Raw genomic sequence first — 24,479 nt, 5'->3', positions numbered from 1 at the left:
CAGTGAGTCGTCTTACGAATCGTTGAAGTCGTTGTGCATATCTGATGGGACATTCCGCAGACATTGGCCGCGCTGGAGCCTCTCCCACTTCTTCACTTGCGCGTCAACTTCTGGGCAGCATCGATGATACCTGAACCCGGCAGTATGGTCACCCTTTCCCCCCCGTCCGTTCCACGTCCTCGCTTGGGGGTCGTATTATACCGCCTCGTGCACTTTCGTCACAATCAACGGCTCACGAGCAGGTCGCATCCCCGATGGCGATCCACCAAGATCAAGAAGAGGATAGTATAAAAAGCGCATGCCTCGGTGCGACGCTCGCGCGGTTGCGGGCGCCGCCACAGTGTGAGAACGTGGATCCAGGAGGGATGGCTCGTGGAGACCTGGCAGTGGGCGAGAGGGTGCGCACTCTCATCTATCGGCGGTGAGTACTTGTACTTGAGTGGTTCTGCTCTCTCTCTCTCTCTCTCTCTCTCTCTCTCTCTCTCTCTCTCTCTCTCTCTCTCTCTCTGTGATTTCCCGTCTCGGCGGTCGGCCGCGCCGCAGTCCGACCCCGCAGCTCTTCCCAGTCAGTGATGCTGAGACGGTCGCCCGGCTAGACTCTCCCAGCCGTCGAGACACCCAGACTCCGCCGATTGAACACGTAGTCGACGTCCCCGAGAACTCGCGTCACCCGGGTCTGTCCCCCAAGACCGACAGGCCTCGATCACAGGGTCGGCCGCACCTCAACACGCAGAATGCCTGTACGTGGTTTGCAGGACAAAAGTGTACATGAACGAGTGCTGGCCCTGCATCACCTGCTACGGTTCGTCAGAGTAGTTCCTCTCTGGTCCCGACCTCATAGATCTCATTCTGACGCGCCTGTTGACCCCAGAGTTCGTCTGCGACGCGTGCGAGGGGAAGCCGCTCACATGCGGCCGTTCCCGCAGTCAACGTGGTTCTACGGCCACAAAAGCGGCGAGTACACGCCTCTCGCACGCGCTCGACGCTGCCCGTGCTGACCCTTTCGTGCCCAGACGCTTCCTTGTGCGTGATGTGCGTGGCGCACAGCGCCCGAGTGACCACCGAACAGCACGTTTACACGCATTCGATGATCAAGTTCACGCCCTGCCACGATCCCAGCGCGCCGGATGACGGTGGGGGCAAGGACAACGGGGCGCGGGCGCAGCGGCTCGCCGCGCTCGGGGGCGGGTGAGCAGCGATGGGTGCGCGATTTGAGCGGCTGGAGGTATGGGTCGCGGCGCTGCAGGGGGAAATGGCATATGGAGGAGGGGCTGGTGCATGCGCTCTGATCCCACGCCTGTTCTCCGCGGTGCACCTTGTCTCTTATGTCGCCAAGAACCCCTACCTCCCACGCATCGCATCCCCACGAGAATAGCATTCTAGTACCGGGTTGTGTACGCGTAGGTCAGGCGTGCAGTCCGGCTGGGCTCATAGGCGTAGTCGTTGTGATCTATTGCCTCTGGAAATAAATTGCAAGTCACACCGACACCTCGGTAGCCCGATGATGCTCTAGTCCCGACCCAGGAATTTAAGACGGAAGTGCAAATACTGTTCGAACATGGCCGGAGGAGGACCGATAGGGTAGCCTCTGCGGAGTGGGTTGGAGAAGGAGATCCTTGCATTGTCTTTGTAGTCTACTACACGGCGTGGCGACGCATGTCCATGGAGCAGGGCCGCTACCGCGAAATCTCGCAAGAACCAACACGGGAGCACTCACCATCCAGCGTCGTCACCGGATCGACGAACGCACTCGCTCTCGATGAGCCCGCGTGCCTCTTCTCCGACCTCCCTCTTGCGGATCTCGTCCCTGCGCCCGTCCCTCGTCCCACCACCACCGCTGGTTCAGCCGCATGACGCACCCTCCGACCTGAACGGACACCTGGCCTTTGTCGGTGTCGTAGGAGGTAGGCGCGGGCGACGAAAGCACGAGGGAGAGAAACGTAGAGATCGTCCACGCGAGGCCACGGAGCCGGGAGCAGAGCTGTGACAAAGGGGCGGAGAACTTGTCGCCGTCGCTGGCGGTGCGGAAGATGTGATAGGCCATGTGAGGTCGGAAATTCGAGCTGGAGGTGCGGCAAAGAGAAACGAGACAAAGAGGGCTTGATGGCGTGAAAAAACGAAAACGTACGGAGGCGGCGCGATGAACGAGGGTAAGGACACTCACCGGAGCCAGCCTCTTTCCAACAGCATGGGTGCACGTCCAGAAGCATCTCCATCTCCTGGGAGGTCGTAGACACGACAGGGCTTATGTTTCTCCATATCCAGAGACAGCGATGACCTGCCAGTGAAGGGCAAAATTTGTGTCGTCGGTCGGCAAGCAAGTCGGGGATTTTTGAAGACGCTGTGCTTACAGGGCGGAAGACAGATTGCATGGCGCAGATGAGAAGTGAAAGGAAGCCGACGAGGTCGAGGGGAAGGAGAAGAGACGCAGACGCGCAAGGCACCCACCCACAGCTGTCGCGACTCCTGCTCACAGGCGCGTGATCTGCGGCGTGCGCGTATCGATGGCCTCGTCTTTCTCCCCTCCTAGTCCCTCTCCTCCCGCGACACCACGCGCCAGTCTGCCGGCTGGTGGTCCCAAAAACCTACCCCGCACACGTCGCCATAGCCAGAATATGGCTTCCACCTCCCTCCTATCGCTGAACGACGACGTTCTCATCGAAATCTTCTCCCTCCTAGACTGCAAGGAGGCACTGGCGACGTCGTACACCTCCAAACACGCTTATCGACTAGCCATATCCCATGCCTTTACCAGTCTGCGCTGGTGCAGTGACAAGTATGGGTCCGTGCCCGAAACCGAGTCCTCTGAGCCCTATGCCATGTGGGAGTACATGCGCGCACCAGAGCCACTTTCTCAGGTCCCTCGCGTTCAACACCTCCAGCACTTCACCACGCAGTTCTTTCAACAAGTCGACGTACCGCCTCTGCAGCAACTCCTCAGCCACGCCTCCAACCTCCGCACCATCGAGCTCTGGCACTTCGAATATTTTGTCAAAGAAGACAGAGAAAGTCTCAGCCGAGCAATCAGCGCGATGCACTACCTCAAGCGAGCGCGTCTGGTATCTATCGCCTTTGAGACGATCTCTCTTCTGCCAGCCATGTTTTCAGGCTCGAAAATTGCCTCGTTGGACCTCCATTTGGCTTACTCCTACAACGATCCAGATCACACTCCCAAGCTTGCGGCACTCATATCCGTCCTTGGCTCCCTCCCGAGCATACACACTTTTACGATCGACTTCAACCGTGTCTCCGTGCTATCGAACACCCTCGGAAGAACCAATAGAAACCTTCCCTCGATCCACCACCTCTCCCTCGTATGTTCCTCAGAGGTGGCCACGAGTTTCGTGACGCTATGCCCCAACCTTCTCACGTTGTCCTTAAGGCTGCATGGCAAAAACCCGATATTATCTGTGGGGGTGGGCGACCGCTGGCCTGCTGGCCTGAAGGAGCTCAGTATCCAATCGCATTGCGTCGTTACCAAAGACACGGCCCGACGGATAGGACACGTCGACCATGTATCGTTAGTGGACGACTTGGAATCACCACCCGGTGGCCCTGGTGTCCTCGACTTCCTCCCGCTGCTCGAAGCAATCCGGCCCTTCGCTCTCACACTGCAGATGAGACCTGTCCTGACCGAGCAGGAGCACGTGTGGAAGTCCCTTTGCATTGCCGCGCCTCACCTCCGCTCCCTCAAGGTCAAAGCGGGAGGGTGCAACGTGCGCGACTACGTGGTACGTCCGCCTGTCCTTCCACCGTGCGCCCTTTCTCCACACTGACCCTCCCGCGCCGCCCGACCAGGACTCGATGCTGCCCGCGCTGAAATCCTCGTCGCTTTTCCACCTCAGCCTCCATTTCCCGCCGCCCACGCACCTATTGTTCACCCCGAGCAAGACCGAGGTCGACGACCGGCGTGCGACGGAGGCCTGCCGGGTCGAGGCGCTGCTCTCTCCCCCCCCCCGGCTCGTCGCGGTCGCACCGTCGCTCAGGCTCATCGCGCTGCGCTCCTGTCTGCCGCGGACCAGTGGGTCGAACGAATTCGACAATCTTCAGGCCCGCGCGGAGCTCGCGCGCGAGGACGAGAACGAGCAGTGGTGGGGCCGGACGAGCGAGTTCGTGCGCCCCGCGTTGGGGAGGCTGCGGGAGCTCCGGAAGGAGGTCCCGCGCGACGACCGGTGGTGGTGGGTCGAGGGCGAGGGTGCGGCGCGCCGACCGGTGGAGATCTGGCGGGAGGACGGCGAGCGGGCGCGGGCGCTGATCGAACGCGCGGACTTTGACGCTGCGAGGAGTTTCGACGGTGAGCGCTGGTGTCTGTCGTACACGCGGGAGCTGATCGGTTCTGTTGTCAGGGTTTTATTCCGCGAAGTGCAGGTATGAGCGGTAGGCCGTACCGAAGTATGAAATGGACACCAGAGATAAGTGGAGGCGCGCGTGGGCGGGAGATGCAGAGATTTGGACGCGGTGTGTACCTCAAGCGCGGCAAGGAGCTGCTCAGTTGCGCCGTCTCGCGACGTATGATAATGAGACGTATCGTGTACTTGCGCGCGTTGCGATAACGGTCTTCGATCACGACTCGGAAGGAGTGGCGCCGCGGCGCGACAGCGAGGTCAGAGGACGAGAAGAGGGATTGGAAGACATGTAAGTTCTCCTAGACAAACGACTCCCAGATATCGTTCATTCCTGATCCCTGCCCAGGAATGGACCATACGTCCGCACCCTCATGAAATGTGTCTGCCATCTATGCACCCTTCTACGGGTTTTGAAGGCATCCCACGCACCGCGCTTGTGGAACTATCATCGTCCTCGGCGCCGAAGGGACCCGTGCACGCGTATCGTCTCCCTGATGTTGACCAGTGCGATCTCCGGCCCGGGCGACTTCAATTTCCGCTTTTAACAGTCCGCGGCCGACCCCTTCTTCTCCCCTGCGTCTCTTCTCTGATCTCTTGAGATCGTGGTGACAGTAGGTGAGTGCGACGTGCGTGAATACATGGTCCGTCCCCTCTTCGTCCTGAAGTTCACCGCTGCTCTGTCCGACCCTCCGTGACGCCAGCAACCCCTGCTCGCGCACCCCGGTCGACTCCCGAGCTCTTCCATGTCTCTCTGCACTTCCCGGCCGCTGTCCCTCGCCGCCACGCATCAGGCATGGCATCGCCAAGGTGGACACCTGGCGCGCGAGGCCCGCCGCGTCGTGGCGTCCCGTCCACTCACGCTCCAGTTCGCTGAGGACGTCCCGTCGATCTGCGTAGTTGCACTCCGTGTGTCTCCCCGGGTCGACTGGCTTCGACGCCACGCGCGCGCGCGCGCGGTGCTGGAGGATATGCCCCTAGTAGAGCTGATGGCCAAGCGTCGAGTGGCGGTGGGGACAGACGAGCAGGTTCGTCAGCCCTGCGCTGCGGCGGCTGCGGGAGTTCAGGAAGGAAATTTCGTGCGGCGGGCGGCGGTATCAGTGGGCAGAGAGCGAGGGTGCGGCACGCAGGCCGGTGGAGATATGGAGGGGGGATGACGTGCAGGCGGAGGAGATGAGCAAATGCGTGGAATTGACCCAGACGAGGAGCCACGATGGTAAGCGTTTCCCAGCGATAGCTCACGACATATAGATGCATGTATGCGCGTGATTCACTCATGAAGCGAGGCAATGTATGGGCGACGATATTCGGCTTCCTCATTCGCACAACTCTTTGTCCTCAACGCTCATCTATTATGACGTCGAGCTTCTTTATATCCGCAGCGTGCACGCTTCCTGTAGTATTCTGGCAAGATGGAAATCACAAAGGAGTACATCGGAGTTGAACGATGGAAGTTCATGTGCTAGTAGGCTGTGGCGTCGTGGCTCGGGATGGTAACAAGTCATATGTTCGCTCTCTTTTTGATGCCAAGTTCAGCTCGGAACGAATTTGAACTCAGGAATGTCATTCCGGCATGCCCAAGAATATTTAATAGATACATCATAACCTAGCTGCAGCACCGCACAGACTCCCCAATACATACAATTCGAAAATCAGAAAGCAAGAAACACCGCCGCCGCATTTGGGCCATATCGAGATACACAATCCAGCAGCATGAGATGTTTGGTTGTGCTGTCCCGGACATGATAACTTCTCTCTAGGCCAGGTTCCGCGCACCAAGCCTTGAAACCGATATGCCTATGCCGTGCTGTCCACGTCCTCCGTCACCGGTATTTCTTCTTCTTCCGAGGCATTGACTTCGTCCAGGATCCGAAGATCGGCTCCGATGGATCCCATAGCGTCCACTGCGAACCGCAGGGATCCGATTCCAACCTGGGATTCCGATGCGGCGGACGAGTGGAGCGGGTCGTCTGAGCCGAGCTTGATTGTCCGCTGATGAGCCTCCTGTAGGTCAAGCAGGAATCGCGAGACCAGGACCGTAGTAAGACTGTGAAAGATATGAGAACGTGCCAGTACTACGAGCACTGCAGGGTATACTTACGGATCGCCGAAATTGGCGATCAAGGAGACTTGAGAAGGGGATATGAACTGGTGCTCATCGTATTAGAGATGGAAGGATGGAACACCGCATACTATACTGCTTACCCCTCTCAAGGTGGTTGCCATGCGAAGAGTGTTCAGAATGAGAAAAACACTTGAAAAACACCGCGCAATAAAAACACATTGGACAAGAGCTCGAAGGAAAATTTGCAATACGTACACGAAATACACGGCTCCTGTGAACGAGTCATAAATCAGCATGTTGTCAGCGAGAGAAAATAACGGACCATTATGTAGCATGACGTTGATTAATGTTCGTGGAGAACTAGTGATCCCCCGATGGTCCAGTTTCATTCCCGAAGATCGGACAGTTTTCCAGGTCAGAAAGATGGCGATTCCATCTGCGAGGATCAGCAGTGACCGAGAAAGTACCGCTCCTGAAGCAGACCAGATCAAACGCTACAGGGGAATATACAACTGCTAATCCAGGAGTGCGTACCACTGTGTGATCAGAGGCGTTAGAAATCACAAACACCGCACTTCGAGAGCATACTCACGTTATCAGGAGCGGCCTGGGGATTGGCAGGACATTCACGAGGCAACCCCAAGTTGGATCACTGAAGCTCTGTGTCCGATATTGAAAGATACCCTGCTTTTAGGAGCCACATTACGGCCGTGCAGATGAATGAATGAAGAGCTGACACGCACAAAGTTGATGCCCACATTCACAATGGAAAATACCAGCACTAGGATTGCAAGCGGGCGGCTTTGACTCAGCGCTAGTGCGCGCATTGCGGAGAATGCTGGCGGATATTGCTCATAATTATTATCGATCGAGTGATAGGCAGTGTCATACGCACCTGCAGGAGGAAGTGGTTGTATATATTCCAAGACCCTCAAGGTGTTGCCTAGCGTGGTGCACCTGTTATGCACGAACTTGAGCTCAATGAAGTTAAGAACATTGTGCATTAGACTGACGTCTGCAAAGCATGAGAAAGTGAGTGCAGAAATCCAGGGAAAATCAATGAAGACACACCTGGTCGGTAAATGGGTGAAATTCAATGAACAACCCAATTTGATAAAGAGGGGCGAGATAGCGATTCAAGATGAATAGTACTGTCGGTCCGGATACTCGCCGGTTCCAGAAGAAATTGACCTCTCGGCCGAATGTGAGGAAATGGTCGAAGATGATGATGACTTGTAGATTTGAGCCTCTTTCCATAGCTCATATGTACAGAGTACTGACCAGATGCTGCAACCAACACGTATTCATCGGTGTAACTATATGGTCATACCGAAGAGGTAATGAGAAGTGCTTTTATTTCGGAAGAATAGGACATACAGTTCTTGATATTCTTCTATCACTTGCGAAATTTGGTCGCCAAGGCCTTCCGTTGACATTTTGCAGCGGTGGGAGGATGGTGGAAATGGTGTAGATCTCTTGTTTATATGAGGCCTCGTAGAGCGCCACACAAACACTGCAACAATGATGCAGTCTCGTCCTGGGGAGATCTTCAGGGACGAATTTTGACGGCGACAACGAATGCTGCATGCACGCACTTAGTGTCTCTCGATGCATAGTAAGAGACCACATCAAGGGGTGTATCCGCCGTCCCATGTCTACAAATATTGATAGTATACACCACCACGGCGGCTCGGACCGTCCGGCACGCGTTCGGACAGTGCATCGCGCCAGTGTCTCTGGGGACGGTCAGGGACAATCGCCGTGCTCATCGGAAAGCTGTCATCGGGCGCGAAACACGCAGTGTTCAGAATGGAAACCCCGTCGGAGCTCCCATGGGCCCGCTCGTGGCTTGGCCGCCTGCATTGCACGCGCCGCCACGCGAGCTCTTTCTTCTCCCCAACATCACCAACAAAGTGTGAGCCTGTCCGAAAGACCGTCGGGATGAACCCTGGACGAGTGTATCGCGATCCATAACAGGAAACCCTCAACGACGCCGGCGAGTCCACCGTCTCCCGCTTCATACACCACCTCTCCTGCAATGGCACCATGCATTGAACTTTACGACTGGTTCGCCGCCGCGCCTAACGCCCTCCGAACGCTCCCGCTGCGCCCCGCACAGGCCGTCCCGCGTCCTCGCGCCCTCCTGTGCATCGGCCCGGGCGCTCCGAGAGGAGATGCTACACGAGGAGCAGTGGTCGTGGATCGAGACCGAGGGGGTCTCGCCGTCGAGACAGAGGGAGATATGGCGGGAGGACGGCGAGCGGGTGCAGGACTTGATCCAACGCCAGGACTTGGAAGACACTCGAGGGTGAACGTGTCTGTTCCTGAATGTGTGCGCGCGGTCGCCAATCGGCTCCTTGCAGGATTCTACTCTGCCAAGGTTCGCTATGAGCGGTGGCTTGACACGGTAGTCTACGTTCTACCAATGACTTAGTATACGAGCGTCACGCGTCGTTACAGTCGATACAAATTGTTTAAACCGCTTGATAAGAGGTATCATAGCGCGCGACGGAGCGAGAGACCAAGGCGAGCCGCCGCGGAGAAATGAACTCACGACTCTATGGGCCCTGTTCAGGAGTCGTCAGTTCGTGTGTTGTCGTCGAGGCTCAGAAGAAACCTTGCTGTCTGCCCCATCTCTTCGTCCCAGAATATGTTCCGAGGGGTCCCCGCACCGATGCGTGCATCCCGGCCGCGGCATCGAGAGAGACGCTCTCGAATCAGCGCGCAGGTGGGCTCCGTGGGAAGCGGCCTGTCGAGCACGCTGTCCTACAGTAGCGGAGAAGCACCGCCGCGCGGCATGTCCCGCTCGGGCACGGGAAAATGGAGGCGTGGTCCGAGGTCGGTGTCAGAAAGCTGTATAGACGTAGTGACACATCCGCTGCGTCGCAAATTCGGCCACATCTCAGCAGGACAGCTGCATCGCCCGGGTACTCACCTCAAGTGAGCACTGAGTCTTGAACGTACCTGTCTGAAGACTCACCGGATAGTGGACGCAGATGCGTGGCTCATGTCGCGTACACGGCCCGCACCTGATAACCTATCACGAGTCTCCGCTTTGTGCAACGCGCGCCAGGTCTGCAAGCCCACTCGCTGACCAGCTTAGCAGACCTGCTGTCGCGGACGAGAAATGCGCAGACTTCCAGAGATCTGCTACAGGCACTTTCAGTATTGATGTACGGTATTCGCGCGAGAAACAACGAGGCAACTCACACGCCGGCGTCGTCGCCGTGTCAAATGCTGACCCTTGACGAGCTCAGGCACGGCGTCCACGTCGTCCTCCGGGACTCCCTGACCTTCCGCCACGAAGCGTTGAGGAACAGGCTCGCAGGGCCGCACCGGAAGTGAGCGCGGTAGGCCTTCGTGGCAGGGCAGCCACCGACTTAATGCATGCTGGACGCACATCTGCGGGCGAGGGTGGGCGGGCAGGTGGGCGAGCTGCGTAAACTTCATCGCAGCAAGCAACGACTCCTGTAGCACAATGAAGATCAGCGCGCGGAAAGTGGGACGCAGAGGGGAGTCAGGACATGAGCATACCATGTACTCGTGTGCGTTCCAGTCGCTGTCCATACCTTCGAGCGAACGGAACTGCAGCGACAGCGCGGCGGATGCATGGTAAAGACGGGGAAGAGACATTATTGGTGGCGTGCTGGCCTCTTCCCAAAATAAGGCAGCCCCAAGAAACAGCCCAATGAACGTCCGCACCTCGTACAGATGGGAAGCGAAGAGGGCAATGAGGGAATACTCACCGTTCAGAGCCGTCGCCGAGTACGACCCGCGCTCCGCGAGTGCCGTCGATCCACTACCGTTCATGGTCCTGAAAGACGCTGTGTGTTCACGCCGTCCGCAGCAATGCTTCCTCTTCAGATAGGGTGTGTACTGCGTCACCGCCTCGTCCTTCGAGGGACGAGTAGCCGTGGCACACCTTCATGTGTACCGGTGGGCGCACGTGCAACGAGCAACCCGTCTCAAATAAGTCTTTAACAGACCGATAGACATTTCTGAAAGGCCGCCTTCGTGAGAGGTGACTGGTGAGCCGCGAATAGAATGAGGAAGAGGACGGTGAGCTGCGTTGCGCGGCTCGGCAGTCAAAGTTTGAGCCCCGATGTGTAAGCGCTCCATGAGATAAGATTAGATGGTTGCAGACGCCGGCCTCAGGCCTCGCCGACATCTGCGCATGTTCCTCCTCCTTTTCCTTTCTCCTCCCAGTCAGTTCTACCCTGCAGGTCAGACGCAGGGAGATTACAAGCACCAACTCCACACACCAGTTTCCGTCTTGACAGCCCATCTGAGTCGTGCGCAGAAGAGTCGATGTCCCGGCAAGGTTCGAAAGGGCGCCGCCGGGGAAGTCGTACTTATCGTCGTCGTCGAGGACGATCTGGTCGAAGATGCCTGGATCCGTGTCGCTGTACGCGCCGAGGAAGGTGACAGTGCCGTTCGGAGTGCCGTTCCCTGAGCCGCCAATGCGGGCCTGAGTGTATGACGAGTAGAACTCGATCACTGCGAGGTGGAGAGCGATGACCTCGTGGCGGATGAGGTACTCGCCGGGGGTGAGGTTGTTGGGGAGCGTGATGATGAAGGACTCGCCGTTCACTGCGAAGGTACGCGGGTTGGGATGGGTGCGCGATGAGGAGTAGAACACGACTCACTAATATCCGCGTGCAACCAAGTCTTTCCGTCGCTCTTCTTCCCGATCTGGTCGATCTTGAACCATTGCACGTCCGTCGAGTTGGACTAGTCGCGGGCGACGTCCCCGCACGACGCCATGTAGGTCATCAAAGGACCCGTGTTGTATGGCCGCTGCACACGCCTCGATCAGCACCTCCAAGCCGCGCGGCCAAACTAAAGTACGTACCTTCTGGCCCGCACCGCCCGACCACTGGGACGCGGCGGTGCTCCCGGAGTTCGCGGGGGCAACGATCTCGGCCGGCTGCGCATTGAGACCACAGAAGAGGTCCGGGTTGGACGCGCCCTTACGGGGCTGATGTCAGAGATGGGGGGGATGGGGCTGGGGCCTGCGCGTAGCGTTCAAAGGCTGAGCGTGGAGGTGGAAATACAAACACGTACCCTTGGGGACGTTGCTGAGGTACCTCGCACCATCAATCTCAAGCCAGCTTACGAAGCCATGGTCTGCGACGAGAGGAAGCGTGGCGGCGGGTGAGGCGGTAGATGTGGTAACAGCAGCTGAGGTCTCCATACTGAAGGTAGTTGGAGGGGCACGGAGGATGAAAGGGGGTATCTTAATCAGGCTCGGAAGCAGGGAGATCGATGCCGAGGTTCGCCGTAGAGAAAGGCTGCGAAGTTGAGAGCTCAGCTCGTTCAAAAAGTGGGAAGGAACACGAGGCCCATCTGCAGACGGCAGACGAGCTTTGTACGCCCGCTCGCGTGAAGAGCAGAGCGTGGTGGAGGTGCACAAAAGAGAGTACGCCGGACTCTATCGTTTGCCGCTCTTGTCGGAAAAGCACCAAGGTCGGTACCGCGGAATCTCCTCACAACCAACACGGATGTACTCACCATCCAACGTCATCCCCGGATCGACGTCCGCGCCGCTCTCCACGAGCCCGCGTGCCCTTTCCCCATCCTCCCTCTTGCGGACCTTGACCGCGTTCGTCCCTGCGCCCGTCCCTTAACCCAGCACCACCGCTAGTTCAGCCACATGACACCCCCGTCCGCTGCTTCCGGCATGGGCATAGTCTATGGGAGACGAGGATGAGGAAGGAGGAGGCAGGCTTAGCTTGATGCATGATGGGAGAAGAGGACAGGGAGGGGTCGACGATAGACGCCAAAATTCCGACCCAATTTGCCTCCTCCCACTTCTGGCCCTCGCTTGGCCTCATCTCTCTCTCTAGTCCGTCCTTCTGTCTTTTCTCCCACTATTTCAGGCTAGAATTGTACCGCTCGCAAGCCACTCGCAAGATACTGATGACGACTCGTGGCCGGTCCGCGACCTTGAATATCCTTCTCATGTCATTCAACTTTCTGGGCCGCGACGATGCGCTCGGCGCGACCGCTTCCACCTCGAGTCGGTCCGACGTCACGTTCTCGCCCCGTCTTCCCCGAACGCTGACTGGGACTTCCCTCGCCCCAACCAGGAGCCGCTCCTCGCCGCACTGCGATCCGCATTGCTAGCGCTTGTCCACCTGAGTCTCCCCTGCACTTATCGCGCGGAGCTGGACTGCTGGTGCACGACCGAGGCTCGCCGTATAGAAGCGCTCCGCCAACTCCCTCTGCGGCTTGTCGATGCCGTCCCGACACTTCGCGCCCTCTCGCTCTCCCCTTGTCTCCCTGGATCTACAGGCGCGCGCGCGCGCAGCACACGGACCTCGACCCGGAGGTAATGGCCGAGCTCGTGTACATGTACTCGGTGTCGCGCGCGTTCCGCACGCTGTCTTTGATCATGACTAGGAATAAGCGGCGCTGCGGCGCGACGGCGAGGCAAAAGGGGGAGGAGAAGGATTGGAAGAAAGTACGCACTCCCAGACACGCACCGTTTCGTTCCTGATCCTGACCCGGGCGTTGACCATATGTGCCACCCTCATGCAACGCGCCCGCCGTCTATGCGCCATTCTCTGGAACTTGGCGGCATCCCACGCACCGCGCGTCCTGTGGAACCATCGTCGCCCTTAGCTCTGAGGGACTCGTGCACGCGCACCATTTCCCCAATGGTGACTGGAACTATTTCCGGTCCGGAGTCCGGACGGCTTCCACGACTCCCGCTTCTCACAGCCCGACATATTCTTCTCCTCTGCGTCCCGCCTCCAGTTTCTCGAGATTTTGGGGAGTGGGACGTGCGTGAATACATGGTCCGTCCCCTCTTCCGACCCTCCGCAACGCCAGGAGCCCCTGCTCGCGCACCCCGGTCGACTCCCGAGCTCTTCCATCTCTCTCTGCATTTCTCTGCCGCTGTCCCTCGCGGCCACGCGTCGAGCATCGCCGAGGTGAGCACCTGGTGCGCGGAGCCCGCATCGTCGTGGTGTTCCGCCCACTCACGCTCCAGTTCGCTGAGGCCGTCCCGTCGATCCGCGTCGTTGAGCGAGGTAGGGAGGAAGCAAAAAGCCTTTGGATACAATGCGGGTACATGAAATGGTGGATTACGTGGACCAGCATGCGCTCCTCCAGTGTCTCGTAGGTACACACTGTCATTACCTAGTAGGAAACTGTGAGCGCATCAGGTCGATTGCTTAAGTGGAAACAACAGTGCACGTACATTTGAGTCTGTGAACGAGAATACGGGCAAAGTACAGCTCTTCAGAATGTTTCTCTACTCCGCGCTGCCCGCGTCCTCCATCGCCCATGAATTGTTTCCTGTGGCCGGTAGTGAATATTTTACTACTCTCTCAGCTTTGTATTCGTCCTCCGCACCTGAGATGTGGGATTCTTCCAAGCTCCGTAGATCAGCCCCGATGGATCCCATAGCGTCCACCGCGAATCGCAGGGACCCGATTCCGAACTGGAAGTCAGAGGCAGACGAGTGAAGTGGATCGTCCGAGCCGAGCTTGGCTGCCCCCTGATGAACCTCCTGCAGATCTAGGAGAAATCGCGAGACCAGGATTGTAGTAATGCTGCAATAAAAGATATGAGAATGCGCCAGTGCTAGAACTTACGCTACAAGCTATACTTACGGATCGCTGATATTTCCAATCAAGGAGAATTGACCGGGGGATATGATCTGGTACACATCAAGCTAGAGATAAACGGACAGGACATAGCATACTATATCGCCTACCCCTCTCAAAGCGGTTGCCATGCGGAGAGTGTTGAAAATAAGAAAAACACTGCGCAATAAAACACGAATTAGACAAGAGTTCGAAGGGAATTCTGCAAAACGTACACGAAATACATGGCTCCTGTGAACGATTCATAAATCAGCATGTTTCCAGAGATATAAATTAACGGACCGTTGTGTAGCATGATGTTGGTGAAGGTTCTCGGAGAACTAGTTACCCCGTTACGATTTAGTGTCATTCCCGAAGAGCGAACGGTTTTCCAGGTTAAAAAGATAACAATTCCGTCTGCGAGGATCAGCAATGACCGCGAGAGTACTTCCCCTGAAGCAGATCGATCAAGCACTGCTGTTGAATATGCCACTACCAATAAATCCAAGAGTACGCACCACTGCATGATCGGAGGTATTATAAATCACAGCTACATCACTTCGAGAGCACACTCACGTTACCAGAACAGGCCCAGGGATTGGAAGGTCTTGAATGAGGCAACCCCAAGTCGGATCGCTTATGCCCCACATCCGATACGGAAGAGAACTCTGCTTGTGAGAGCCATATTACGAGCCTTGTAGATGGATAAGTGAAGAGTTGGCACGCACAAAATCGAAGCCTATATTCACGATGGAAAATACCAGCACCAGGATTGCGAGTGGGCGACTTTGACTCAGCGCTAATGCGCGCATTGCGGAGAATGCTAACAGATAGCCGTGATTACTATCAAGTATTAGGAAGTGCCATAGTACATACCTGCAGGAGGAAGCAGTTGTATGTATCCCAAGACGATAGTGATCAGGCTCAATATGGTGCAACTGTTGCGCACAAACTTGAGCTTGGGAAAGAGGTTAACAGCATTATACATCGAACTGACGTCTGAAAAGCACAGGAAAGTGAGTGTCGACACCCAAGGGAATTCGATGAATACACACCTGATCGGGAAATGGGTGGAACTCAAGGGATGACGAAATTTTGGACATAAGGGGAAGATAGCGATTTAGGATGAATAGTAATGTCGGGCCGGACACGCGGCGGTTCCAGAAGAAATCGACCTCTCGGCCGAACGTAAGGAGATGGTCGAAGATGAGGATGACTTGTAGATATTAACCTCTTTCCAAAGCTCATATGAACAAAATACTGACCAGTTGCAGCGACAGACACGTAATTCTCCGCGTAACTAGTGATATGGCCAAACCAAGGAGGTAATGAGAAGGGATTTCGTTTCTGCAGAATTGGACGTACATGTGTTGGGATTCTCCTATCACTTGTGAAATTTGGTTACCGAGGTTTTCCGTTGACATTGTGCTGTGGGGGGAGGATGGTGTGAATGTCGTAGATCTACTTATTATACGAGGCCTTGCGGAGCGCCAGACAATGATACAATTGATCAGTTATACCACGACGACAGCCGCGTTCAGATAGTGCATCGTGCCAGTGTCTCTGGGGACAGCCAGGGATCAGATAGTGAACCACCGCCGTGCTCACTGTCCGAAAGCTGTCACCAAGCACGGAACATTGACGAAACACCTCTGCGGTGTTCGGGCGCGGGATGGGAACCCTGTCGGAGCTCTGGCGATGACACGGGTCGGCTTCTGGCAAGGCTCCCACGCTTACAATGGGTCGCCCGCACTGAGGCACGCTCCGCCGCATGAGCTCTACTTCTTCTCGCCAACACCACCAACAAAGCGCGATGTCCGGAAAACTATCGGAAAGACTCCTGGACGAAGAGTGCATCGGGATCCATGACATGAAACCCTGGCCCTTCCTCTCAGTGACGTCCTTCTCGCTATCTTCTCCCTCCTTGGCCCCGACGATTCTCGAGTAGTTTCAGGCAGCCTATGCCGCTCAAATGTCCCCGCGGTTTGCATCTCCACCAGTTCCCTCCGGGTACCCCCCAGGGGCCTCCGAGCCCCGCAGCATTGATATCCGAAGCTTCGAACTTTTGATCGCACTGGGCCACAGGCCCTTTCAACTGCGCTTATTTGAAATCGTAGTCACAGCGAGCGACTGCAACGTGCGTGACTACGTGGTAGGTCTCCTCGGTCTCTCTCGCCACATTCGAGTCGCTTTCCCCATGCTGATTTATTCCCTCGGTCGCCCGCATCACTAACACAGGATCCACTGCTCGTCGCGTTTCGAGCCACGCCGCTCGTCCACCTCCCGCTTCATATCCCGCCTCTCCTGCGGTGGTGCCAGATCGCGCCTCGCACAGGCCGTCCATTGGTCTGCATCTCGCGCCATTCTCCTGCCAACCCCAGTCCACCGGCTTTGTTATCGAGTGCGCACGCGCGGGGTTCTCGGAGCCCACTTGCCTGCTGCCAGAGCTTGTCGCGGAGCTCGAACGCGAGGATGACGTCGAAGGGCAGCGGGGTCCGACCAGCGAGTTCGTCGACCCAGGCGTGCGCCAGCTGTGGGCGCTCCAAGAGGAGATTCCGCGCGAGGAGTGGTCGTCGTAGATCAAGAACAAGGGGGTCTCGCCGTCGATACCGGTGGAGATATGGCGGGAGGGCGGCGAGCGGGTGTAGGACTTGATCCAACGCCCGGACTTTGATCGGAGAAGACACTCGAGGGTGAACATATAGACGTTTCTGTTCCTGGATGTGTGCGCGCGGTCGCGAATCAGCTCTCTGCAGGATTTTGTCCTGCCAGGGTTCGCTATGAGCGGTAGCTTGACACGGCGGTCTGCGCTAGTCTACGCTCCACCTTCGATGACCACATGCGCGTCACGCATCGATACAAATCGTTCTAACCGCTTCATGAGCGGTATCCTGGCGCATGACTTTGAAAGCGAGTCGCCGCAGAGAACTGTCTATGGTATCTGTTCAGGAGTCGTCAATGACCTTGCCCAATCGCCCTGTCGTTCCACTATCCAGTGAGTGGTGGGCCGGGCCCGAAATCGTGAAAGGCATGGAACTACGCACAGCCTCAAACTCATAGGAGAGACTCGTTTCCATTCCCCACACCAAGACGTCCATCTGCGGCATCGAGGGAGACGTGTCACTCGCAAGTACTGCGCGGGTGGGCTCCGTGATATAGGAAGCCGGTCGAGCACCCGATCCCCACGGAGAAGCACCGCCGCGCGGCATGTCCGCTCTCGCAGTCCGAGGTCGGTGTGAGAAAGCTGTACGTAGTGATAAGTCCGCATCGCCTGGGTACAGCACCTCAAGTCAGCACTGCGTCCTGATCGCACCCATCTGAAGACTCACCGGATCGTGGACGAAGCGTGGCTCATGGACGTATATTTCGCGTGCGCGGCCCGCATCAGACAACCTATCTCGAGTCTCGCATTGTGCACAGTGCAAACGCGCAGCAGACCGGCCCGGCTAATCAAACCTGCAGTCGCGCACGAGAAATGCGCAAACCTCCAGAGATTTACTACAAGCACTTCCAGTATTGTTCGCGGGAGAAATTACGAGGCAACTCACTCGTCAGCGTCGTCGCCGTGTCAAATATCCACCTTTGACGAGCTCGGCAGGGAAGAGCTGGATGAGAGCGATGCGGCAGACCCCGCTCATGCACAGTCCGTCGCGATGGGAGGGTAGCGCAGCGAAAATGGGTGCCAGAAATGTGACTCAGACACGGACGAGCCAAGGACTCACGGCGATGCTTGATGGTGACGTCTGGTTGACGAGGAGGGCCGTGCGCTGGAGCGCACATGAACGCACGGATGGAGTGTTGCTGTGCGCCGTCTTGGACGAAGGAAATTTGATGGAGAACGAGGTGGGGTGAGCGTAAAGTGGCATAATGTAGGCTCTACGGGGCTCCGCCGCCCCTGACCTTCCGCCACGAAGCGCAAGCCCGAACCCCACCTGCTTGGGGTCGTCCTCACGATAGAAATCCACATCCAGTGCAGTGGGAATGTCCAACAACTCCAGGCAGCCCGCGTGCGTCGAAGCTGGGGCCCAAGCTGGCGTGGTGAGAGCGCGACGACGGGGAGCGACGGGGACGCGGCGAGACGGGCCGCACCGGAAGTGAGAGCGGTAGGCCCTCGTGGCAGGGTAGCCACCGACTCTATGCATGCTGGACGCACATCCGCGGGCGAGGGTGGGCGGGCAGATGGGCGAGCTGCGTAAACTTCATCGCAGCAAGCAATGACTCCTGTAGCACGATGAAGATCAGCGCGCGGAAAGTGGGACGCAGAGGGGAGTCGGAACGTGAACATACCATGTACTCAGGCGTGTTACAGTCGCTGTTTGCGCCCACACCTTCGAGCGAACGGAACTGCAGCGATAACGCGGCGGATGTACGGAGACGGGGGGAGAGACATCGGTGTCATGCTGTGGTCACTTCCCAGAACAAGGCTGCCCCAGAGAACAGCCTCATGAATGTCCAGACCGAGTACAGAGAGGAACCGCAGAGGGCGACGAGCGAACACTCACCGTTCAGAGCCATCGCGGAGTCGAACTCCGCGCACTTTCCCTACGCCTCTCGACCACGAACCGCGCTCCGCGAGTGCCGTCGTACCACTACCGTCTCTGGTCCTGAAACACGCTGTGTGTTCGCGCCGCCCGCAGAGATACTTCCTCTTCATCTGGGGTGTGTACTGCGTCACCGCCTCGTTCTTCGAGTAGCCGTGGTATACCCGTTTGCCGTTCAAGTCCTTGTGTACCGGTGAGCGTGGACCGTGTGACTCGTCTCAAACAAGTCTTGAACCGACGGACAGACATTTCGGAAAGGTTTTAGTCGCGAGACGAGACTGGGTGAACAGCGAATACAATGAGGAAGAGGACGGTGAGCTGCGTTGCGCGGGGCTGGGCAGTCATTTTGTGCCCTGATGTGTCAGCGCTCCATGAGATAAGATTAGATAGGGAGGGTTGCGGAGGCGTAGACGCCAATTACAGCCTCGAGGCCAGGTTCGACGTCTGCGCACGATGCACTCATCCCTCCCTCTTTCCCTCTCTGGTCCCTGTTATTTATACCCTGCGGGTCAGACGCAGCCGGGGTACCAGCACTAACTCCACACGCAAGTTTCCGTCTCGGACCATCCGGGAGTACGTGCGGCACAGAAAATGAGCCCCATCTCCCTTTTCTCTCTCCACGACGACGTCCTTCTCGCGATATTCTCCCTCCTGGGCTGTAAAGATGCGCTCGCGACTTCTTCAACCTCCAGGCACGCGTAATACCTTGCCATAACCCGCGTCTTCGCCAACGTCTACTGGGACAGAGACCTTGAAGTGGACGAGCAGGACGCCTCCGAAGCCCGCGCACTTTCGCGGTACATGCGCGCACCAGAGCCGTTTTACCAACTCCCCCGCGTCCAGCACCTCCGCCATTTCACCCTCCACTACTTTTGTGACGTCGATGTTCCTCCTCTGCGCAAACGTCTCAGCCAGACCTCCAACCTCCGCACCATTGACATCCACAACTTCGAGTTCTTCACAGAGACAGACCGGGTCATCGTAAAAGCTATCGGTGTCATGCACAAGCTCGAGCAAGCAAGCCTCATAGATGTCGGCCCTGAGACGGTGTCTTCTCTGTCAGAGATGCTGTCGAGTCGGCACTTGACCTCATTGACTCTTGAAATCGACGAGGTGTCCTTCAGGCCTGGTGGCATCGCCCTCGAGGACCTCGTGTCTGGCCTCGCCTCCATGCAGAGCTTAGGGCCTGTTCGGTAACCTGACACCGGTCGCGTAATACCGGTATTACCTGCCAGAAACAGCCCGCAAGCGCCAGAGAGCGGTCGTAATCGCTGAGAGCGGTGTTTGTTCCCGCGGGCAAATAGCGGTCGTACGCGACCGGTGTCGGGTTACCGAACAGGCCCTAAGCACCCTCTCCCTCGTCTCGTTCTTCTTTCCGACGGATCCGCTCAGACTGCCTAATGCAACCCAAACCATCCTTCCCTCCATTCGCCACCTCTCTTTCTGCTGCCATTTTCAGATCCCCCTTGGGATCATCACCCGGTGTCCAAACGTCACCACCTTGTATCTTCGGCTGATTGCGGGGCCTGGAGGGCATCCGACCGAATCTGTCGCTCATATCGGCACCTCGCGGAGTAGAATCCTGCAGACACAACCGATCAGCGCGAGGCGAGCACACCCACGTCGAGCACTCTGAACGCTCACCATCAAACGTCTTCGTCGCGTCAAAGTCAGCACGCTCGACGAGCCCCTCCGCCCGCTCGCCGTCCTCCCGCCATATCTCCACCGGCGTCCGCGCCGCGCCCTCGCCTTTGACCCACCACCACCGCCAGTCGCGCGGTATCTCCTTTTGTAGCTCGCGCAGCCTCCGCAGCGCCGGGTTCACAAACTCGCCCGTCGGGCCCCACCGCCGCTCGACGTCGCTCTCGCGCGCGAGCTCCGCCCTCAGCGCCGGATCCAAGTCCTTGCACCGCGCCCGCGCCTGCCCAGTGTCAAACCCGGAGGACGCGGGCGCGCAAGCAGAGAGCGCGACGAGGCGGAGCGACGGGATGGCCTCGATGAGCCGCATCGGGAGCGAGCGGAGGGCCTCGACGCGGCGGACTTCCGCCGCGCGCCAGTCTTCCACCTCGGCGATGCTTGACGGGTGGCACCGTCGTTCGCGGGGCGGAAAGTGCAGGGAGACACTTATGAGCGACGTCGATCGGAGTGCGGTGAGCAACGGGTCCTGCAATGAGCGACGCTCGGGATCAGCGGGGGTGCGGGGAACGCGGAGGGGGCGTACCATGTATGCACCCACGTCGCACTCGCCCTCCTTGACGACGACCTCGAGCGAGCGGAGCCGCGACTCCGGGCTGAACACGATGGCCCAAACCCGGCCGGCGTCGGCCATGTTGGGTTTTGTCTGAAGCTCGAGGCCGGTGGGCCGGACCGCTGCGAGAAGCGGGAGGAAACCACCGAAGACTTCCGTGCCGGAGATCGGTGAGTTCACCCCTAACGCGAGCAAGTCGATGTGCCCGATGCGTCTGGAGGTGTTTGTGCTGATAAGAACAGGCTTGGGAAACTGGAGTTCCCTGAGCGTGGCGGGCCATCGATCTTCATCCGAAATCGAGAATATCACCGGCGCGGTGTCCCTGGCGCCCTGTTTATACAGCAAGAGCGACAGCGTGGTGATGTTGGGGCACAACGACACGATGCCAGGAGGGATCTGGGGAGACAGCAGAAGGAAAGGTGTCGGATTGAAGGGAGCTTGGTGCTGTTTGCGCTAGGTAGCCGAAGAGGATTGGTGAGAACGGTATACGAGATTATGGTGAGGGTGTGCAAGTTCGGCATGGCCGCGAGAGTGGAGACGAAGACGTCGAGGTCGATGGTGTTAGGGTCGCCGTAGTAGAGTTCGTCAAAGTCGAGTTCCAAGGTCGTGAATGCTGGGCTCGAGAACATAGTGGGAAGGGCAGCAATCGTTTCGGGACCGACATCAATCAAGCGCGCATTCTCCAGGTTGTGCATCGCACCGAAAGCCTGGATGAGGGGTGGGTCAATATCGATAAAGTACTGGAATTGCTGAATGAAGATGGTGCGGAGGTTGAAGGCCTGGCTGAGAAGTCTCCTTAGAAAAGGGACTTCGGCTTCGACAAAGTGGTCGAGGGTGAAATGGCGGAGATGCCGCACGCGCGGGGTTTGAGTCAACGGGGCGGGTTCCTGCATGCGCAGCTGAAGTGCGTGGGCTTCGGAGGCGTCATTTTCGTCTACATCGTAGTCCCTGCTCCAACGCAGTTCGGTGTACGCGCGGGGTATGGCGAGGCGATATGCGAATCTGGAGGTGGACGATGCCGCGAGAGCATCGTTGGGGCCCAAGAGGGAGAAGATTGCGAGAAGGACGTCCTCGTTGAGGGAAAGCAGCGATATAGGGACCATCTTGGGTAGCTGTGAGAACGGAACGAGGGAAATAGGAAGAAGTCGATGCACTCACAGTAAGGGCACTCGGCGGTGACGTGGCAGCCTGTCGCGCGAGCGTCGAATCTCGAGTGGCTGTGGCGATCCTTTGCTCAGAAAGAAACGAGATGTTCACGGGACGGCCGGCCTTGAATCTTGAGGCTTGAGTACATGCAACGGAGGTCTGGGAAGACGACGGGAGCAGTCAAGGTGGCGATCCGCACCCCGGGAGTCTGTTTGTGTATACGCCAGCAACGCCCATCAATGACCTGCCTAGTCGTTTGAATGAAATCGAATGAGAACGTACCAAAACGAACGCGCTCAAGGGTTCACTGGACACCTCATCCAGAGACCAACAGTAGAACCTGCATAAGAAGCCGCACTGCTGTTGTTATGCGTGCGATAGTATTAAGAGGAGGTCAAGGTCGAAGCCGACTTGGAAGTGGCGGAGTCCCTCGGAGTCCAGACCTGTCCAGGCGCGCTCAAGCGCCAACGCGTCTTGCTCCCTCCCGCCACCAGCGGTACCACTCGCCCGCTCCCCGCTCGATCTCATCCAGCGTCCTTTGACATAGGATTCTTGGGCTTTCTCCTTCCACCTCTTCGCCCTCTCCTGCTCCCGCTTTGGCAATGTGGTTTCAGCGTCCGCAGTCACCAGCAAGACCCGAGCCTCGGAGGACCTACAAACCGCAAGCGGTGGTTGAAGGAACTAGGGGAGGCCCGCAGTGGAGATAGAAGGTGTGCGGTGTCAGGGAAGGTGGATATTTCTGCTATACTGGTCTGTTGTCGGCCAAAGGAGATTGTATACGCTGTTCCAATGGTACGCATTTGCTCTGGACGCTCCCCCGCCATCTTTCGATCCTCGCTGCACACACACGAAAGCATCCCCCGCTGTGAATACTGGGACACACAGGTCGATCAAGACTCGCCTCTCCCCCCCTCCCATCCATACGCCTCCTTTCCCTCAACGAATTCGTCCTCTTTGCGATATTCTCCCAGATAGATTCCCCCGATGCTCTCTCGGTCTCATACGCATCCCACCTCGCCTACATACCACTTCCCCATATCCCCATGTCTCTCAGAGCATGTCCTTGTACGAGGATGCGGATGAAGGCGAGGTCGATGACTTCAAGGCGCGGCACTCTGCGAGCATATCTATGGACGTGATTCAACGTCTCGAGTTCCCCGCAACCGCCATCCCCGTCCGCCATTTTGACCTACACTTCTCCCAGTCCGTCGATGCGCTGCACTTTGCTGCCCTCTTCCTCCGGTCCCCCATCTCCACACCCTCTACGTCGAGAACTTTGAAAGGCCCCTCGCCTGGGACCGACTAGGGAATAGCACGGGTACGGGTAACCCGCGCGGGTCGCGGGTACGTACCCGTGCGGGTCGGGTAAGGGTACGGCTTCGTGTACCCGTGCTTGACCCGCACCCTGACCCGTACCCGCAAAGTCAGTGATGAGATGCGAACCATGTGAGGTGCGCAAAGGAGGATGCGAGCTCATTGGGCTCGCGCCGCGGGGAGTCAACCCAACGCGGAGGAGGCGGCGGACGACTCGGAGCTGCCGGCGGGACTCGGACGAAAGACGCGTCGGCGAGGCTGAGAGTGTCGGGTCAGCGAAGAGAAGTGGGCAGCGCGTTGAGGGCGAGGGAACACGAGGCGTATCACAGAAGGCTGAAATGCGGAGGGTGGTGGTGGCGGCCTGACAGCCTGCAGCTGAGCAGTGATACTACGCACGCGTCGCCGCTCACGCTAGCGCCCACGTTCGTTTCCGCCTGGCCCGTACATCTGGACCATTCCGCCTCGCGCACGTATCAAGATCCGCCCGCGAGTACCCTAGGAAATTCGTGGTAGCATACTCGCTAAGACGCGACGCACACAGACGCACCGCGGCGCCTTCCGTGCACTCCTCGCGGTCTCCACTGCGCGCACCCAGTGATCATTGGTCACCCGCGGTGCTTCCGCTCGCGATTGCACCCCGTAGACCTCCTCATACATCATGAGACATATTTTAATCTATTTTCTGTCCATTTTTTTTACTCCTGTACCCACTTCCTTCGTCCCAATTCCTTCTGTCTAGGGCGCCGGGTCTCATCCACTCATACACACTCTCTCTTGAGCCTCTTCCACCATGTTTCTCACGTCCCTGCCTCATATACTGTGTCTGATCTGTATGTTTTCGAGTACATCAGGAAAAACCCAAATCCCTATTGAGAGGTAAGATATTGGTAAGCCGATATACCCCGGCATACTGTCCGCTGTCCCAACTCACAGACACTATGTCGAACTATCGCCTTCCTAATGGTATAATTTAACGTGTTTGAGTGGGTGTAGTGGATATCTGTACATGTGGTTAGCCAATAATGATACTTTCGTCTGGATCCTGACCAGTATACAATGATCCTCCGCTGCTCACACATCAGAACACATAGATGGATCACAGATAAAACTGTTATTGGTTCATGGTTTAAGTATTAAGACAACCTTGCCTCGTGCAACGAATGTGATCACAGCCCGGGCGAGGTGGGTAACGAGAGGGGCATTGCAGCCCGACGAGTAGACCTACTTACT

The 24,479-nt window shown here is 57.6% G+C and overlaps 7 protein-coding genes across 7 annotated transcripts; 2 read left to right on the top strand and 5 right to left on the bottom strand.

Annotated features, from left to right (window-relative positions):
• Nucleotides 1–1,509: 1,509 nt before the first annotated feature.
• Nucleotides 1,510–2,044, bottom strand: BXZ73DRAFT_104895 (uncharacterized protein; the record flags this gene model as incomplete). Its single annotated transcript, XM_048016061.1, has 3 exons — nucleotides 1,510–1,588; nucleotides 1,751–1,807; nucleotides 1,860–2,044. The coding sequence occupies 3 exons, from the start codon at nucleotides 2,042–2,044 to the stop codon at nucleotides 1,510–1,512; spliced, it is 321 nt and encodes a 106-aa protein (XP_047874297.1).
• Nucleotides 2,045–2,615: 571 nt separating this feature from the next.
• Nucleotides 2,616–4,381, top strand: BXZ73DRAFT_104894 (uncharacterized protein; the record flags this gene model as incomplete). Its single annotated transcript, XM_048016060.1, has 3 exons — nucleotides 2,616–3,731; nucleotides 3,799–4,294; nucleotides 4,347–4,381. The coding sequence occupies 3 exons, from the start codon at nucleotides 2,616–2,618 to the stop codon at nucleotides 4,379–4,381; spliced, it is 1,647 nt and encodes a 548-aa protein (XP_047874296.1).
• A 1,759-nt stretch (nucleotides 4,382–6,140) lies between these two features.
• On the bottom strand, nucleotides 6,141–7,844 carry BXZ73DRAFT_80301 (uncharacterized protein; the record flags this gene model as incomplete). Its single annotated transcript, XM_048023251.1, has 9 exons — nucleotides 6,141–6,390; nucleotides 6,445–6,472; nucleotides 6,549–6,597; nucleotides 6,664–6,679; nucleotides 7,001–7,092; nucleotides 7,152–7,246; nucleotides 7,304–7,423; nucleotides 7,690–7,724; nucleotides 7,786–7,844. 9 exons carry the CDS (start codon nucleotides 7,842–7,844, stop codon nucleotides 6,141–6,143), a joined length of 744 nt encoding a protein of 247 aa, XP_047874295.1.
• Nucleotides 7,845–9,507: 1,663 nt separating this feature from the next.
• Nucleotides 9,508–11,602, bottom strand: BXZ73DRAFT_104892 (glycosyl hydrolase family 61-domain-containing protein; the record flags this gene model as incomplete). The annotated part of the gene is made up of 9 exons (XM_048016059.1): nucleotides 9,508–9,558; nucleotides 9,619–9,876; nucleotides 9,943–10,222; nucleotides 10,671–10,998; nucleotides 11,055–11,100; nucleotides 11,155–11,205; nucleotides 11,261–11,335; nucleotides 11,383–11,420; nucleotides 11,473–11,602. 9 exons carry the CDS (start codon nucleotides 11,600–11,602, stop codon nucleotides 9,508–9,510), a joined length of 1,257 nt encoding a protein of 418 aa, XP_047874294.1.
• A 2,064-nt stretch (nucleotides 11,603–13,666) lies between these two features.
• On the bottom strand, nucleotides 13,667–15,424 carry BXZ73DRAFT_104891 (uncharacterized protein; the record flags this gene model as incomplete). Its single annotated transcript, XM_048016058.1, has 6 exons — nucleotides 13,667–13,710; nucleotides 13,768–13,967; nucleotides 14,028–14,089; nucleotides 15,056–15,216; nucleotides 15,266–15,300; nucleotides 15,366–15,424. 6 exons carry the CDS (start codon nucleotides 15,422–15,424, stop codon nucleotides 13,667–13,669), a joined length of 561 nt encoding a protein of 186 aa, XP_047874293.1.
• Nucleotides 15,425–19,132: 3,708 nt separating this feature from the next.
• On the top strand, nucleotides 19,133–19,738 carry BXZ73DRAFT_104890 (uncharacterized protein; the record flags this gene model as incomplete). The annotated part of the gene is made up of 2 exons (XM_048016057.1): nucleotides 19,133–19,239; nucleotides 19,288–19,738. The coding sequence occupies 2 exons, from the start codon at nucleotides 19,133–19,135 to the stop codon at nucleotides 19,736–19,738; spliced, it is 558 nt and encodes a 185-aa protein (XP_047874292.1).
• Nucleotides 19,739–20,034: 296 nt separating this feature from the next.
• On the bottom strand, nucleotides 20,035–21,892 carry BXZ73DRAFT_104889 (uncharacterized protein; the record flags this gene model as incomplete). Its single annotated transcript, XM_048016056.1, has 4 exons — nucleotides 20,035–20,123; nucleotides 20,186–20,705; nucleotides 20,763–21,185; nucleotides 21,272–21,892. 4 exons carry the CDS (start codon nucleotides 21,890–21,892, stop codon nucleotides 20,035–20,037), a joined length of 1,653 nt encoding a protein of 550 aa, XP_047874291.1.
• Nucleotides 21,893–24,479: the final 2,587 nt, after the last annotated feature.

This window comes from Epithele typhae, assembly GCF_022376455.1.
Source record: "Epithele typhae strain CBS 203.58 chromosome Unknown BXZ73scaffold_57, whole genome shotgun sequence".
NCBI lineage: Eukaryota > Fungi > Basidiomycota > Agaricomycetes > Polyporales > Epitheliaceae > Epithele > Epithele typhae.
The sequence above is the reverse complement of the archived record's forward strand: the minus strand, read 5'-3'. Positions and strand labels throughout refer to the sequence as shown.